Below are 15,761 nucleotides of genomic sequence, written 5' to 3'. Positions count from 1 at the left end.
CTATATCTTGAACACTAGGCACAAACCGTGTTGCATCTCGGTAAAAACACTGCAGAGCTGGAAAAAAACCAGATTAGTATGACAAGGCCAATTAAAAACACAGGACAGATCCATTAAATGAGACTAGGGGTTCTCTCTGGAAAAGTTGGGGAAATGATGCCAAATATGTACAATCACATGGGACATGGAAATATGAACAGGGAATGGTTCCTCACCATTTCTCTCATACAAAAACTAGGAGATAGCAAATGAATAGAGCTGGTTCACAAGAGAAAAGGAAGTATTTTTTCACTCAATGCATCATTAACTTCATAAGACCTTGTGAAAGGAACAAGTAGATGCAAACAATTTTAATGGATTAAAAAAAACAGGCCATGAAAAAATGTTGCTAAATACAAAGACACCACCTCTGGCTTAGAAAGCCTCTAACTAACAAATTGCTGGGACACCAGTTGGGAGAGTGGTCACTAGAGCTGGCCTAACTTTATGCCCTTTCCTAGGCATCTTCTATTTGTTATTGTCAAAGGCAGTCCGGGCTTTGGTCTAGCACAGCATGGTAGTCCTTACATTTTTGTCTTTATTTCTTCCTTACTACCTCCTTACAGCAGAAATGGTTCAATAGCACTGACAGCTCAGGAGATCTTGTCTCCCACTTTGTGCACAAAGCTCAGTGAGGACAGTAGGACAAAGAGCTGTTGAGTCACCCAAAGAGCTGAACAGCAGCACAGGGCTCAGTGAGGACAGTAGGACAAAGAGCTGAACAGCAGCACACAGGAGATGGTGAAGGGGCTGGAATCTGGGGGGTGGCAATCCTCTGGTTTGGAAGCATTAAAATTTCTTCCCACTGAATAGGTGTGGGGGAGAGGCTCCAGACTCACTGGCTATCTTAGGATTGACCAAAGGTCAAAAAGGAGCACTTCAGAAATTTCTAGAAGTGACTTGGGTAAATGCGGCTTGGAGGGATGCTACTTATCTCCCTGCAAGAGGTTAGGTTTGGTCAACTGAAACTAGGAGGGGCTTAGGTCTGTAGATGAAGAAGGTTTAACATTTAAGTGTTTGAAAGAAAAAACAGACATTAAAATGTCTCTCTCTACACCTAAAACTAAAATTTCATTTTCTTCAGAGAGACGGCACTATCACAACATCTCAACAAGCAAGCATTAAGAGGCAAGACCATGTAACAACATTAAACATAAAGCAAAGCAGAACAAGTGGAAGCCTCAGGAGTTACATCCACCTTGCCTGAGTTGGCTGGTCCTTAGGAGACACTAAAGCCCAGCTGGTTGCTGAGATTCTTTATTGAGTTTGGAGTTCTCAGAGATTACAGCTGCTTTCTTGAGCAGGATTATACGAGTACTGGCCTGACTGTTCATACAGGGAGATGGCTGGGTCACAAACATAACTCTAAGTTCAACTGTAATGAATCTTAGAGTTTATAATGTCTGTGTACCTCAAATTCCTCCTCAGCCCTCAGTTTCTCCCCTCCCTGTCAGATTCCATGCTTCAGCCTTTAAGTCCTAGGGTACTTCATGAGTACAAAAAGCTGAGGATTGACAGTTTAGCCTCAAACCCAACCTGGATGGTACTCCTGCACTGCACGGCAATCAGAGGCTTGTAGGAATGGGATGAGAAGAGGCAAACACTGAAGAGGTGACTTTTTAATTTAGAAGGTGCTTTCTGAAATCCGAGAGCTTTTCCGTCATTTAAAAGGACAGAGGAGTGACTAAAAACAATACAGGAAACTTTCTCCACTGTCTGAGATATTGTACAGTGTCATAAGGCTTTCATATTGTAATTTTTTAAGCTGTACTTCTAGTGAAACCTAAATGTAAATTTCTTTCTAATGTACACTGAAAATGCCATGTACTAGCAGAAGTTACTCAACTGTTGTATAAAGGTATACATTTATCCTGCCCTTTGATGTAGCCACAGTTACTACCTGCAATTCAATGGGCTATGAGTAAGGAGGAAAAAAATATCCAATATACCAGCCAGAGATATTTCTTGAACGTGAACCTACTTTATCAACTAATATATTTAACATACAAATACTGGACTATTTGCAGCCTCACAAATAAAATAAGGGACCTTAAATGTTGAAACTGCTTTGCAGCATTTTGAACCTGAAGCCCGCAGTATTTAAAAAAATGACCATGCTGTGCCTTACAGCAGACTATAGTCTAACATGGAGAGGACAGACTGTTAAAATAAGCATCTACATAATTTTTCACAATACGCCGTGCCACAATGCATTTGGTTAAAAACAAACACATGTTTGCAGTGAAACATTTTAACAAATCACAGAACTCAGCAGCAAAGTAGTTAAACATTTATGATTTGATTTTATCTCAGCTTGGAATGTCGCTGGAGTGTCCCACTTCTAACAACTGTTTGCTAAGTTAAGGCTTCAGTGTTTACACAGTGCTGAATGAAGCAGCCTGGTCACCAGATGTGAAAGCTTCCTTAGACTAGAGCTTTCAATCAGATCACGGTCCTAATGGTCCCTGCTCCAACCTTCTTCCTCAGGACGTCCACCAGCCTTTCCAACCTGAGAGGGGGCAGGGGAGAGGGAGAGGAGAGAAAAAAAAAGGAAGCTAATGTTAGGAATGTTCTGGCTGAAAGAGACAGTGTTTGCACTGAACCAAGCTGTCCTGGTGGTGGTCACGCTCAGAAACAAAGCACTACTGTAAAAGACAGACATTAAGGGAAAATGCAGACAACTTGCGAAAAACTTTTTAACCTACAACCCAACCCATCTGCAGTCAGTGATATATATCAAGTCACTTTTCCTTTGTAGTGCATGGAGTATCTGAGGTCCCTGTATGGCATTAACACAAAACCCTGTGCAGCAATCCTGTGGTACAATATACACTTTGGTGTAAACAAGACAATTAATTTTTACACTTTTAAAAATATGAACTGTCCATGACTCTTGTTAAATGTAGCACTTAATGATTGTTTCCCCTTAAATAACATCTTGCCCATTATCAAACTGATACTTTTACTGTCCAGTTTACAAATTTATGGCTAAGAGCTGATGTGTTTTATGCAAAAACTTTTTCAAAATACTCAACAAGCCAAGATTCTGAGGATGTAGATGATGATATTTTGAAGGTGGCCTGCGTGATTCTTGTGTCAATACAACTACAGCAAAATTAACAGTCTAAGTAAGTAGGACAGAGTTGCCCAATCCTCTTAGCTTTAAGGCACAAGCACTATAAACATGTTCAATCTCACTGGCTTAATTTGATCTTTCTTTTGTTAAAGTATGTAGACAAATCCAAAGGACTAAATTTGTTCATAATTTTGTATCTACACACATTTATCTTCAGCATTCCAGAAATCATGTATTTAAGCTATTTCTTCAATTTATCTGTATTTTATGGTGTCCTTCAATGAAAACTCTCCCACAAATAAACTATCTGTATAAAAGCAGACACTGTGTGTAGCAGAACACTTTCAGAGCCATGTCCAGAATATTATACACACAGCTTCCACAACAGATAAACAGGGCTGTAGGTTCAAATAGCTGTATTCATTGTTACAAAGTTGACTATTTTTTTCTTATCTTGAAAGACAATTAAAAAAAATAATTATACAACATGAGAAATGCAGATAGGAAATAAAAATAACACAGCTTTATCAAAATTGCAAAACGCATTTTATCTCATGAATGCATTAGTAACTTCAGTGCACGTAAACTAGTCAACATGGACTGATTGCCACAAGTCATGACTAATGTGCTTGGTACGTATTGAAACACTCTTGTTTTCCAGGAACCACCAAGCACGATGAAGCTACACCTTTCATTGTACTCACTAGGTGACTTAATTCCTGAAATGAGATTAAGAATTCACCACCCAAATGTAATCATCAGACAGCAGAAAAAGTATGTGGAAAGTTCAGTTTGTTCTAGCTGTTCCACAGGGACTCTGAGGGAATGAACACACAGGTAAAAAGCTGCTGCTTAGGTAGCAACTGCTAAAAAACTGCTCCTCTCCCTTCAGTTTTCCAATAGTCACTTTTCCTTCTTAACCAACTAGTGCATTTCCCCCTGGTTTTGTAAAATAACATCTACTTCATTATAGAGGAAGCACCCAAACAGCCATAACTCAATGCTGTCAGTCCATGTAAGTATAAAATCAGGGATTTCACAAGGTATTTGCTCCTGGAAGTTTTCTCACTTTCTCACTTTTTTCACATTGATGGATACATCAATGTTTTTTGAGTTCTAAGGATTTTGACTCAGTTACTGATCAGGCAGTTTTGTCAGCCTCTCTCATTGAGAAGTTTCCCTGTTACAACTGCTGTGAGTCCATGTGCAATTTCAGGAAGCAATGGCAATTAGTCCCCTTTCACTAGCATGTGTATTTCAGAAGCACAGCAGCTTTCTCAGCCATTTTAACTCTTGCTGGAGGCCTCTTTCACACTAGCACCCTCTCTAATGTACTTCAGAGACATAAAAGCACTGGAGAAACATTTCAAACTGTTTGGACAAACAGAAGGTTTGGGCTGAAAATTGTTTTTCTGGGAGACAGCATAAAACCTGTAAAATCTGAGATCATGGCTTATTTAAATCACTGTTCAGTTAAAAAGAAATATTGTGTGGCTTATACAAGGCAGGGGGTGGCGGGGGGGAATGACTTCAGTAATTGAGGCTCCTTTTGGGGAAACACAAGTTGGATGTCACAGCTTACACACTGTCCTGCAACTGGGTTTAGATGTGCACCACTCTGTGACCAAGCAATGGCACTGCACACCACAGCAGAACAAGCCAGTGAAAAGCTGCCCATGTTTGAAGAGAAACACCACTGGGATGAAAGTAGCTGTCTTCTGTTTAACCTTGAAACTGTCAGGCTTCATTGAAAATAATGAGGCTTAACAATCATAGTTTCTGCTTTTCAAACGAATGATGACTGAAATCATCCAAATGAGGTATTCCTCACCAAATACACACCATGCAGAGCTTGTTTGCCTTTTGTTTCAGTCATATGTGGATTTTCAAATTTATTTATTCTTTATCAGAAGGGAAAAAAAACCCCGTAGCAGTGGATTAAGATATTGTACCTCTGAAAGAGATTTAAGCAACAATGTAAAAGAAAAATGGTAGCAGCTATCTATAAAATAAAATAACAGAGGGCAAAATTTACACCTACACAGACACAAGACCCAATATACCACTGAAATCCCACTTAAGCCTACAAAATAATGCTATGTGCTGCATCAGTGGTTAATAACTCTTGATACAGGCCTCAGGGGGCTTTTTGGAATGATAACCCTGGACTCTTTGTTCATCAAGGGCCCAACTCTGTCATCCCAACTCACACTAAGCAACATTTTCTTTGTGAGTAATAAAAGGCAGCTAAAAAGGCTGTTCGTGCCAGTGAGGTGCTACCTGTGAGGGGTGAGGGTGGCAGAGCCAGCCCTTGTTGATAAGGCTTTGTGCCCAGCCCAGTGGGATCCAGCAGGCAGCTCCCTCTGGAGACTGAGCATTTGAATGTGGAAAACTGCAGTAATAGTTTTATACCTCAAGACCAAAGGTAACTTAAACAGAAGAATGAAAGATACTGGGAACTAGTCTCAATGTTTGCAGGGTTTTATTCAAAATATGGAAGACATGAAGAAAGTAATTTCCATTACTTTGTGTAATTTCACCAAATTTCACTTAACTGAAAGCAGCACTGACTACATTTGATTGTATTCTAATACAAATTCTTACAAATTCTAACATTCTAACAAATGACATTTGTCTTTTTGCTTGTGAAGAGTCCTCATAGTGTAAGTTAAATGTGCAACATGACACCTTCTCCTGAGATGTAAGCAAGGACGCTCACTGAATTTGCATCTCATGAAGCAACTAAATAAGTAATTTAAGAAGAAAGTATTTGAGTTCATATTTTAGATCAGATGGAAGGATGATATGGTGGGTGGGCCATTCTGTGGTAGTGCTGAAGGTCCAAATGTGCAAGGACAGACACACCTTTTGGAATGCTTTACAAAGCCTCTTAAAGGTTCACTCCCCATTCTCACAGATTTCAATTTCTTAGAAATTTTTGAAAATCACAGTAGATGACCTCCATTATTCCTTGGTTCTTCAAATACTTCAAGAAAATCTGTCCCTTAACAAATAAATTCTCTCAACAAATGCCACATCAGCATTCTTTATACAATTATTGTATGCATGCATGCAAAGTGAGTACAAAAGGACATATAAGATACAGGAAAAAACTATGGATTCAAATGGATAGGTACAACTTTGGTTTTATTTCTATTGATTTACATATATCCAAAAGTAAAAAGTAAAAATTGGCTTTTCAAGATAGATGGAATTTGCATTGATGAAAAGCACAAAGATGATGGTTAGAAATATTCTTTATATACACTACATAATGCTCCCATGAATGGAAAAATAAATAAAACACACGATTTAAGAAGGAGACACCCAGTCCATCATTATTTTTAAGTTAGCAAAAGACACAATGTTAGGAGTCTTGAATTGCAGTGGCTTAATGCTTTTTCCATTCAAATTTGGAATTAAGCAGTTGAATCTGTGTTCTATACAGAAATAAAAAGAATTCCATAAGGGGCTTGCTGCTATGATATTACAGGTTTAATTATGTCCTCTTGAACATGTTGCTAAGCTTTAAGAAGATCCTCATCTTTAGAGGAAAGAACAGCACCTGAACAGGATCATTACTAGGTGAGCCTTCCCCAAGACAAATTCTCAACCATTCTCAAATTTTCTTCCAGGTATTTCAAACTGTGTTTCCTTGTCACCTGTGCACACAGCCATCAATGCCTGCATGGAGAGTATGTTGTTATGTGGAGTGTTCTTACACAGATCCTGAATTGCTTGACAATCTGCTCTGACTTTTAGCAAAGCTTTACTCCTTTGAGTAAAAACAAATTTGTTTTAGACTTGGCCTCCATAAAGCAGACTTAAAATCCTACCTGACAGAGAAGTTTGCTCTGGGAGCCCAGAAGCTGAACAGACTGGTGCAAATATGTTACCTACTACTCTCTACTGCTCACTCTTATGCACATTTTTGGCTTGCTTCCCTATTTCACATATTCTGCTGAAGAAGTCTAACTCTAATCTGTAGCTTGGGATCAGTAAAAACTCTGCAACTGCATAAATCCACATGGGTTGGTACATGCTTTCACACTGCTCCACCTCTGGCCAAAGGAACTCACCCCAAAGACAACAGTGGTCTTTACTCCCAAGTTCTGAATATGACAGTTATACAGCCATGGAGTGACCTTCCTGGGAATCATGGGCCAGAAACAGATAAAATGGACACCCAACTGACAGAAAAGGGCACCCTTCAAGTAGCCCATGTCCTAATCTGCAAAGCAATATACAGACTAGCCAAAAACAATGGTTTCTACCTGCAAATGGAGGACTTAAGTGATAAAAACAAAATCTTCCTGGATTTTGAAATGCTATATAAAGGCTTATAAACCTTAGCTATTACCCTTGGTTATCTTTCCAGTAGATAAGATTAGGCTCAGGCTATGAAGATGGCCTTACTTGCATGATTTCTGGCTCCTTGTGGAATGTGTTTTGCTGACACTAATTCCCTTTAGAAACCAAGCTTTTGAAAATATAATAGATAAATAAAATGCATTGGATGAAAGCACTGCAAGCAGTTTAGCAGTAGAGTTCAGTGAATGGTTGTCTGGTGAGTGGTCGTACAAACAAATTCACTTAATTTAATTTAGAATAAAATAACTCCCTTCCTTCCCCTCTCCCTTCCTTCAGTTTTCCTCTCAGATAAACTTAACAAAATTCTAAATGGCATACTTGTTTTCAGGCATTTTCTGTCAATTCAAGGAAACAAATGACATAGAGAAGAGAGGCTGCTGTGATACTGGTCTTGCCCAGAAATCAGTCACTTGGATAGGATCATTTACTCAGGAGGCTGGAGCAAACTGGTTCAGCTTTATTATCTGCACAAGGGAACTGGACCCCAGCTGCTTCCCTCTCAAGGGAATAGCACTGTGCTAACACTGGGTGTTAGGGTGGCTTTTTCTCAGTTTCAAAATCTGAGGCTGCTTTGATTGAATAAAATACTTAAATACTGTTTTGAAGCCTGGTGTCAAGGATATGACCTTGCAGTGCGTGACCTATCTACCATGCTACACAGCCATCATCCTCTTACTCCTGGCAGATTCAGTGAATTTTTAATTATCCTTATTCCTCAATTCAGGTATTATTTTTGCCACCTCAAAACATGCCTTTTTAACAAAATTTTTTTATCTTCTCAGTAAAAATCACTGCTCATTGAATTTAATGGTCTGTAACAATTCTTTCATAAACCATCATAGTGATAAAGACTGCATGTGGCTCCAGTGCACAGGCTGCCTCCCTCTTCTCAAGCAAGTTCCCTCTGCATTTTTTGGATCAGAGTCTGGGTGTCTTTCCAAATGGCATGCTGGAGTTCAGCCGTGGTTTTGAACCTGATGCTGAGTACAATTCAGTGCCCTATGTCAGACAAGTGGCTGGACTGACTGGTATTAATGGTCCTTCCTGGTCTTAAAACACATATCTCAGAGACTGATTTAGCAGCATCAGGGAGCTCTGAACCATGGTAGACCACAGCGTTGAATCTAATCACTACAGGCACCGCTGCCAATTCCTGCCTTCCCAACACTGTTTGTAATGTCACTCCAAAAAGTATGTTCCATTAAATGTACAGGCCTTAAATTTGGCAGGGCAAACCATTCTGCTCCTGAAAAGCACTGTCACCAAACAAGCATTCCTATTAAATCCCTTCCAGTGTCTTCTCAACCCAAAAGAGTAATTCTGTATACGATTAAACTTAGAAGCAAATACAGCCAGTTGGGCTCTTGACAGCAGACATATTTTAAAATAAGCCTGGCTTACACAGGCCTTGGCTAAAATATGAAACCTTTATCTGTGGTCCACAATAACTGATCTTGTCAAACTGTTTGCCCTCTACCTTCTGTTTGGAAGATTATGAGCTAGCTCACCATTACTATTCACCTTGTGCCATCACTAGCAGCAGGAAAAGTGAGCAGTAAACACAGTTGGTCTGTTTTGACAGCATTTCACCCTACTTTGCATTGATGCAGATTGCTACACATTACAGAACAATACAAAATCAGGACTTTGCTTTTGTGCGGGATTTAATACCACCTTGTGAAAGGTATCACTCCTTTACTTTCAAATGTTTGCTCAGGACAGCATACACTAATTGCCAAAAATAAATGAACTTCTGAGAAAGAAAAATAAACCCTGAAACAACTACGCTGTATTTCAGTACATTGAAATCTACAAGATATCATAAAGATGGCTCTTATTATTGGATGGGCCATTCACATCTGAGCATGCGGCTGATATTAGAGATATAAAATGAACACTAGCTGAAATAGAGGATATATTGGCACATTTAAAGTCAAATTATACACATCAGATTATTCAAACAAATCTCCAAATTTCCCTTATCACTCCAGCTTGAATCCAATAGTTTATTATGGCAATTTAATGCAAAGTTTAGTACTTATATTTGTGTCAGAAAAACAATCTCTATACCTTTTTCTATAAGCTTGAATTACTTTTAGCACTGACAAGTACTATTCCACACATTTGTGTCACAGCTGTTCTCTTTTCTTAGGAGAAATCTTGTCATGGGAACCTACTCCTTACAGTGTACTCCTTACATTTCCATGATGTTTGTGCTGATATGAATAGGCAAGGATTTTCTTGTCAAAATTCTCCTGGATTTTCTTGTCAAAATACCTCCTGGCAGTCTGTGTCACCTGCTTACAGAAAACTAGCAGTTTTACCTTATGGTAATATGTCTTCCCCACAGAAAGTATTCTGCCACAGTATTTATTCATTCAAAGAATTAATAATGAAGAATGAATAATTAATGAACTATTAATTCCAGAAAACTCCTGATGAACACTGGTCCAGCCCCTTGGTAATGATGTTTGGTATCATTAGAGTGCCATGAATCACAGGCAATCTTATTGTGTCCCTGAACTGTTCCTCACATTCTTGAGGGCAATACAGTCTCAGATGTGGGTTCCTCATATGCACAAACATAATAATAAAAAAGCATTTCACTGCATTAGAGCCTAAAATTGTTGAATACAGAGACTTTTTCTCTCAGCTTCTCAATTTGGGCTCTGAATTGTGTGTGACAACAGCTTGCCAGTTTTTTTATACTATATTCAACAGAAATGTACTTCAGGGGATGGAAAAAGGACCTCCTTTATAGAGGATTTTGGTTTGTTCTAAATCCATCTTCAGAAAAATTTAAAACCAATGTCAAAAATTGATTATCTAAAACAGTTTCAAATTTGCTCAAACTGAACAGGTAGGATTTATTTAGAGATCTGCAGAGAATAGGATTATTAAGACACTCCAGAAGTTGAAAGTATCAGTCTGAAACCACCACATTACACCTTTCTGCATGTTAGACTTCTTGTAAAGTCAAATCTGAACCTTTCAGCTGCCTATTCCAAGCAAGTCTCACCTCCTCCAGACACCTTCTGGTCAAGTCCTGTTTACAATGAGTTTGTACAATTGCAAATACTGATTTGCTATGGTGCTGTTTTTGTCTGGCGTAGAAATAATTTTCTTCTGGCTGATATGGGGCTGTGTTCTGGATTTGTCCTGCACACAGGCTGATAATAGAGAGATGTTTTTGTTCCTGTTGAGCAGGGGTTACACAGAGCCAAGGCCTTTTCTGCTTTTTGTACTGCCACACTGGCAAAGAGGCTTGAAGTACATGGAAGGTTGGGAGGAGACACAGCTGGGATGGGTGATCCAAACTGACCAAAGGGATATTCTAGACCACATGGTACTGTGCTCAGTATAAAAGGGAGTATGGAGGGGGGATATTCAGAGTGATGGAGTTTGTCTTCCCAAGTCACCATTATGTGTGATGGGGCCGTGATCTCCTGGAGATAGCTGAACACCTGCCTGCCACAGGAAGAAGTGAATTAATTTCCTGGGTATTTTTGTTTGCATGTGCAAAAATGCTTTTGCTTTTCCTACAAACCTGTCTTTATCTCAATCCACGAGTTTTCCAGCTTTTACCCTTCCAGTTCCACTGGTGAGGGAGGGAGTGAGCAGCAGTCTTGGGCTTGGCTTCTGGCTGGGGTTAAACCACGACAACTACTTAGGCTGTTTCCCAAGTACATCCCATCAAAGCATAGCTCTGGCAAACTCCTCTTCATATCATTAACAAGAAAGACAACAGGAACTTTTTTCTTGATTCCACAAGTATTTAAAAAAACCCAGTGTAGACTTGATGGCTCTAAGCAGCTCTCAATCCTGTTCCACCTCCCTGAAGTGGTTCCACCTCTTGACCAAAATTAATCTGGAGCTCATGGAGAGAAAATCTCTTCCTACAAACCATCAGCAAATCCCTTCACAGTAAAAATAGGTTTTACATAGGTTTGTTGTATTTTATCACCGATGTGATATTGCCCAAGCTGGAATGATGTCCACCACAGCACTTAGAGATCGAGCAGCAACAGAAACAGGTATGGATATAAGGAAAACATTTTACTAAGCTCTTACTAGTGGTAAGTCCTCCATAATGGGCTCAGACTGGCAGGTCAACTCTCTACCCCTCTGGTGGTTTCAGGACAACTCACACTTGGTCATACTTCTGTAAAGCATTTCCAGAAAGAAGGGCAGTCTTCCCTCAAAAACTAACAAAAAATCCACGGGCAAAACATCCTGTCTTCCTCCTAATGTTTCCCTTGGTGGAAATTCTGCCTGGTGATGACATGAGTGGGACTGATTGCAGGAGAATAGCCTTTTAATTTCTGTTGACAAAACCATAAAAATTTGGCTTTCTGTAAAGAGTTAAAAATTCTTCAAAAGCACAGAGTAAAATCTACATAATGTCTTTTGTGCTGAGTGCATCACTTAGATATCCCTTTTATCTGATGCGCATATGTTATATCGCTTAAATAATTTATGATTATTTTATCAAGGATTGAAATAGAAATTATAGAAATTCATATATTATGAGGCACAAAGTAAATTGCTAAATGATATAATTTTATTGTACACATTTCAATACCTGCACAATACACAATACCTGCAGTGTCTTTCATTCAAAGGCTGAATTCCGATACTTTCTGTGGGCAAGAATTCCATAAACTGAAGCTAAAATGATAAAATTTGGTCCTAAAGATTTATGCCTTGCAACAGCTCAGTGTTTGAATCTGTATCCTTATACCCACATCACAGCATAAATGTAGAACAGGAAAGTCAAGCAACTTGCCAACAAATCAACAGTGGCGATTATTGGGTTAAAGCTGTTGTTAGCTCTCACAAACACAGTTGATGCTGCCCTTCTACAAAACCTTGCTAAAATAAACACGTCTTATAGAAAAATCTGACTATTAATTAATGGCTCAGTAGTAGTCCAGAAACACAAATGGTAATTTTTTTCTCAGATAACTAGCCCCTGGTTTAGTAAAGATATACTTAAGTTTAAGCAGTGGGAAAATTTAAATGATTTCAGGTTTGCTTAAAATAAAATACTTTGTTGGCTTAGTCAGTTATTTCTTTTTGTTGTTGTAAAGAACTGTCCCAGCAATTCTCTAAAAGGTTATACGTAATTCAGAAGCTTCAGAAAGTCTGGGCTTTCTTTTTGAGCTTCTGCATATACATTTACAGTATTCAATCTTTTGCATATGTTAAGAAACAGTATGAGTATTAACAGAAAGAACCGCAAATTTATTTTTATTCCTTCAGCCAAGCCACAAATAAATGACTCTTGCAAACAAACCAAATACTATTTAGTAACGGCAATGTAAATGCCATGGACTTATTTTATTTGGATATAAAATATTAAAGTAAATGAGTATTTGCTGTGACACTTTTTTCATCTTAAAAAAAAAAGCCAGTCTGAGAAAAAGTTTTCTTGCTATTCTTCAAGGAGCACTCAATCTGCTGTTCAAAGTTATTTAATAATTTGTCATAGAATAGTTAACTATAAGCTTACAAATACTGTGTCAGCATGCTTCTTCCTATTGGGCAAACAACTTCAAAATCTAATTTGTTTGTGTTATTGGTCTTACTAAATATTAGTCTTTGCAAGTCTGGTTTACACCACTGTAGTTAACTATGCCAACATTCTGATTTTGTTCTGAAGTATTCCACAACAAGCTGATATTATACAATACAAGCCCAAGAGCTAGCTGATCCAGTTTACTGAGTGTATACTTAGTGTATTTTGCTACTGATAAATCAATAAAACCATGTTGTAATCTACAAACTTCCATCTCTCTGAAGCAGCTATAAGTAAACTGTAAATGAACACACAGGTCAAAAACTGGGATGCTGTGATTATGTTGACTCTGAAAACATTTGACTTTCATAGAATACATTTTAGTGTTTGAGAGAATGAAGTTTCAGCACTGCTTTTATTTTCGTGAAAGGCTGAGATGATAAATATTCAAATGACAATAAATATTTGTGTTTATATTGTAACTAGCCATACTTTAACAAAACAATATCTGCACTGCAATCCACAATGTACAGAGGTTAAGTAAAAGTAAACCATAGCTACAAAAAGAAAATAAATACTTGACTTTGACTATATGTGCAGTTTTGCATTCTTCATCCATGTGAAACTCCCTGCAGCCAATGGATATCTTGGCTGTGCAAGGAATGCACAAAAGGCACACCTGTCATTCCCTTTGATTGGGATTTTTTTGTCTTCATTTGTTAAGTGCACCACTGAGCATAATACTGGCACTGATCATAAACTGTCAGATGCTACAGGCCTCACTACGATTTATGACACCCCAAATATCCAGGAGAAGGATATCCCATAATCTGCTCTGGCAATATCACACATTATAATTGTATGAGGCTTTCAGTAGTGATACCACAACCTGCTCCAGTAAGGGTAGTCCCTAACTTTTAATGTCTTGCTCCAGGTTCTTCAGAAGTCCTCAATCTACCTTCTCTAAAAATAAGGCCACAAGTTTCTTTGAAGGTGATAAAGACAATAGCAGTGCTACTAGTTCTCCTTTTCAAGGCAAGCAGAAAAAATACTTCCAGTTAGAGCATTCAGCCAAGCTAAGGAAAACCTGGTTTTATCCCACATCTGTCACTTCTCAGGGGAGCAGTACACACCAGGGTTGAAGACACTTCCACGCTTTTCTTTCTGAAGTTGTGAATTTCTACAGAAGAAATATATGAAATGCTATTGGACCTGAAGGTGGGATTCTGTGGGAGGAGATCAAGGGTGCCCACCTGGAAAACGGGAGATGGAAGTTCTAATATTGGTTTTGTATTTATGTTCAAGAGGCATTGGATAAAACTGAGAAAAAGCCCTAAAGGTAAGTGTCAGAAACAGGTCTTGTTTCTCAGAGGTGAGTAGACTATTTGCTCCTCTCTGATCCAAGCAGCCTGCACTGTTTTCTGCTACAAGGCACTGCTTCGAAGCAAGGAACAGGGAGCATTCAGACCAGACCTGTGTGGCTAAAATGCTTCTCTGAGGTGCAGGATACCTGAATGAATCTCCACAGAATCTCCACAGATGGAGGAGAAAACTCAGATCCATTCTCTCACACCCTGGAGGAGAATCCCTGTTCCCAAACAACTACTTAGAAAACTAAAGGGAGGATGGGGGCAGATGCCAAGGACACTTTTGAAAGAAATGTCTGAGGTCACACTGCTCTGCATGGATCTCTGAAACCAGCGTGCCTCACTCTGTCTCAGCATGTGCTTCTCCACTTGTCTCCAGGAAAATCAGGCAGAAAAGACAAAAAGTCAATTGTTTTATAATTTTTTTTTCAGTTAGGAGTTTTCTGTTTAGGCTTATCCAAGTCCTTCTATCCCAAGTGCTTATCCAAAATGCTTCTTTGGGCAGAGAAGTTAACAGTATTAGTGGTACTGAGTTATTAGGCACTCCCTCCATCACAGCCTGCAAATTTTTAGCTGGACTGCAACATGAAGTGCCCAATTAAAAAAAGGTGTAATTCTATAAAAATAATATAATCCAATAAGGAAAATACATTTCATTCCAGCTTTCCAAAAGTTACATATTTCCTTTTGTACAGTATGAATAATATGTTAGCCTTACCAAGGGAAAAACAATCTGCCTACAGATTGTGATACAGAAATGTGTAACGACAGCAGTCCAGAGAATACGCCAATGATGACTGAATTTGTTCAACTCACCTTAGATTTGAATATTAGTCCAATATTTTATTTTCTTCAGACCAAGAAAATTGATTTCTGTCTATACGTTAAATTTCTCTGAGGCTGCAAGTAACCTTATTGGCTTGCTCTTTTTTTTTTATTTTATTACAACAAATAGGTATCTCTACAAGACTGTTTAATTCATCATTTTACCATGCATATTAGTGCAGTCTGAGGGGAATTTTTCTGAGAGGAATCACTGGTGTTAGTGCAGAATTCCAAGTATTTAAAAAAATCCTGACCCTGCTATGTACTGCTTTCAGTTAGATCAAGCATGACTTTTTTCAAACATTTCAATTAGTCTTATTTCCTCGCTGACTACTCCAGCCTATTGCCCCTAAATCTGGTACATTCACACAGCCTCTAATTGCTACTCTATGGTAATAATTTTCTATGTGATATAAGTGATGGTTACTAGATTTTGTGTTTTGAACTTTCTCATGTTCCTATTCATGTCTGGTATGCCAAAAAAATTTGCATCAGCTCTGCAGAATTCTTCAGAGTATGTGGTAGTTTTGCGTGTCTGGGAATCTTCCATCTGGCTAGTGTGGGT

General features: G+C 38.6%; 1 protein-coding gene across 3 annotated transcripts in view; it reads right to left on the bottom strand.

Moving 5' to 3' along the window:
• Positions 1 to 755: 755 nt before the first annotated feature.
• MIPOL1 (mirror-image polydactyly 1) overlaps positions 756 to 15,761 on the bottom strand; it is a 185,899-nt gene continuing 170,893 nt past the window's right edge. For all 3 annotated transcript variants that reach the window (XM_039705098.1, XM_039705099.1, XM_039705097.1), the window contains exon 13: positions 756 to 2,548. In XM_039705098.1, the coding sequence (XP_039561032.1) occupies positions 2,482 to 2,548 (67 nt within the window). In that variant the 3' untranslated portion in view covers positions 756 to 2,481. The remainder of the gene's footprint in view (positions 2,549 to 15,761) is intronic.

This window comes from Passer montanus, unplaced genomic scaffold, assembly GCF_014805655.1.
Source record: "Passer montanus isolate IOZ18808 unplaced genomic scaffold, ASM1480565v1 scaffold18, whole genome shotgun sequence".
NCBI lineage: Eukaryota > Metazoa > Chordata > Aves > Passeriformes > Passeridae > Passer > Passer montanus.
Note: the sequence above shows the minus strand (reverse complement) of the source record. Positions and strands in the feature narration are given on the sequence as shown.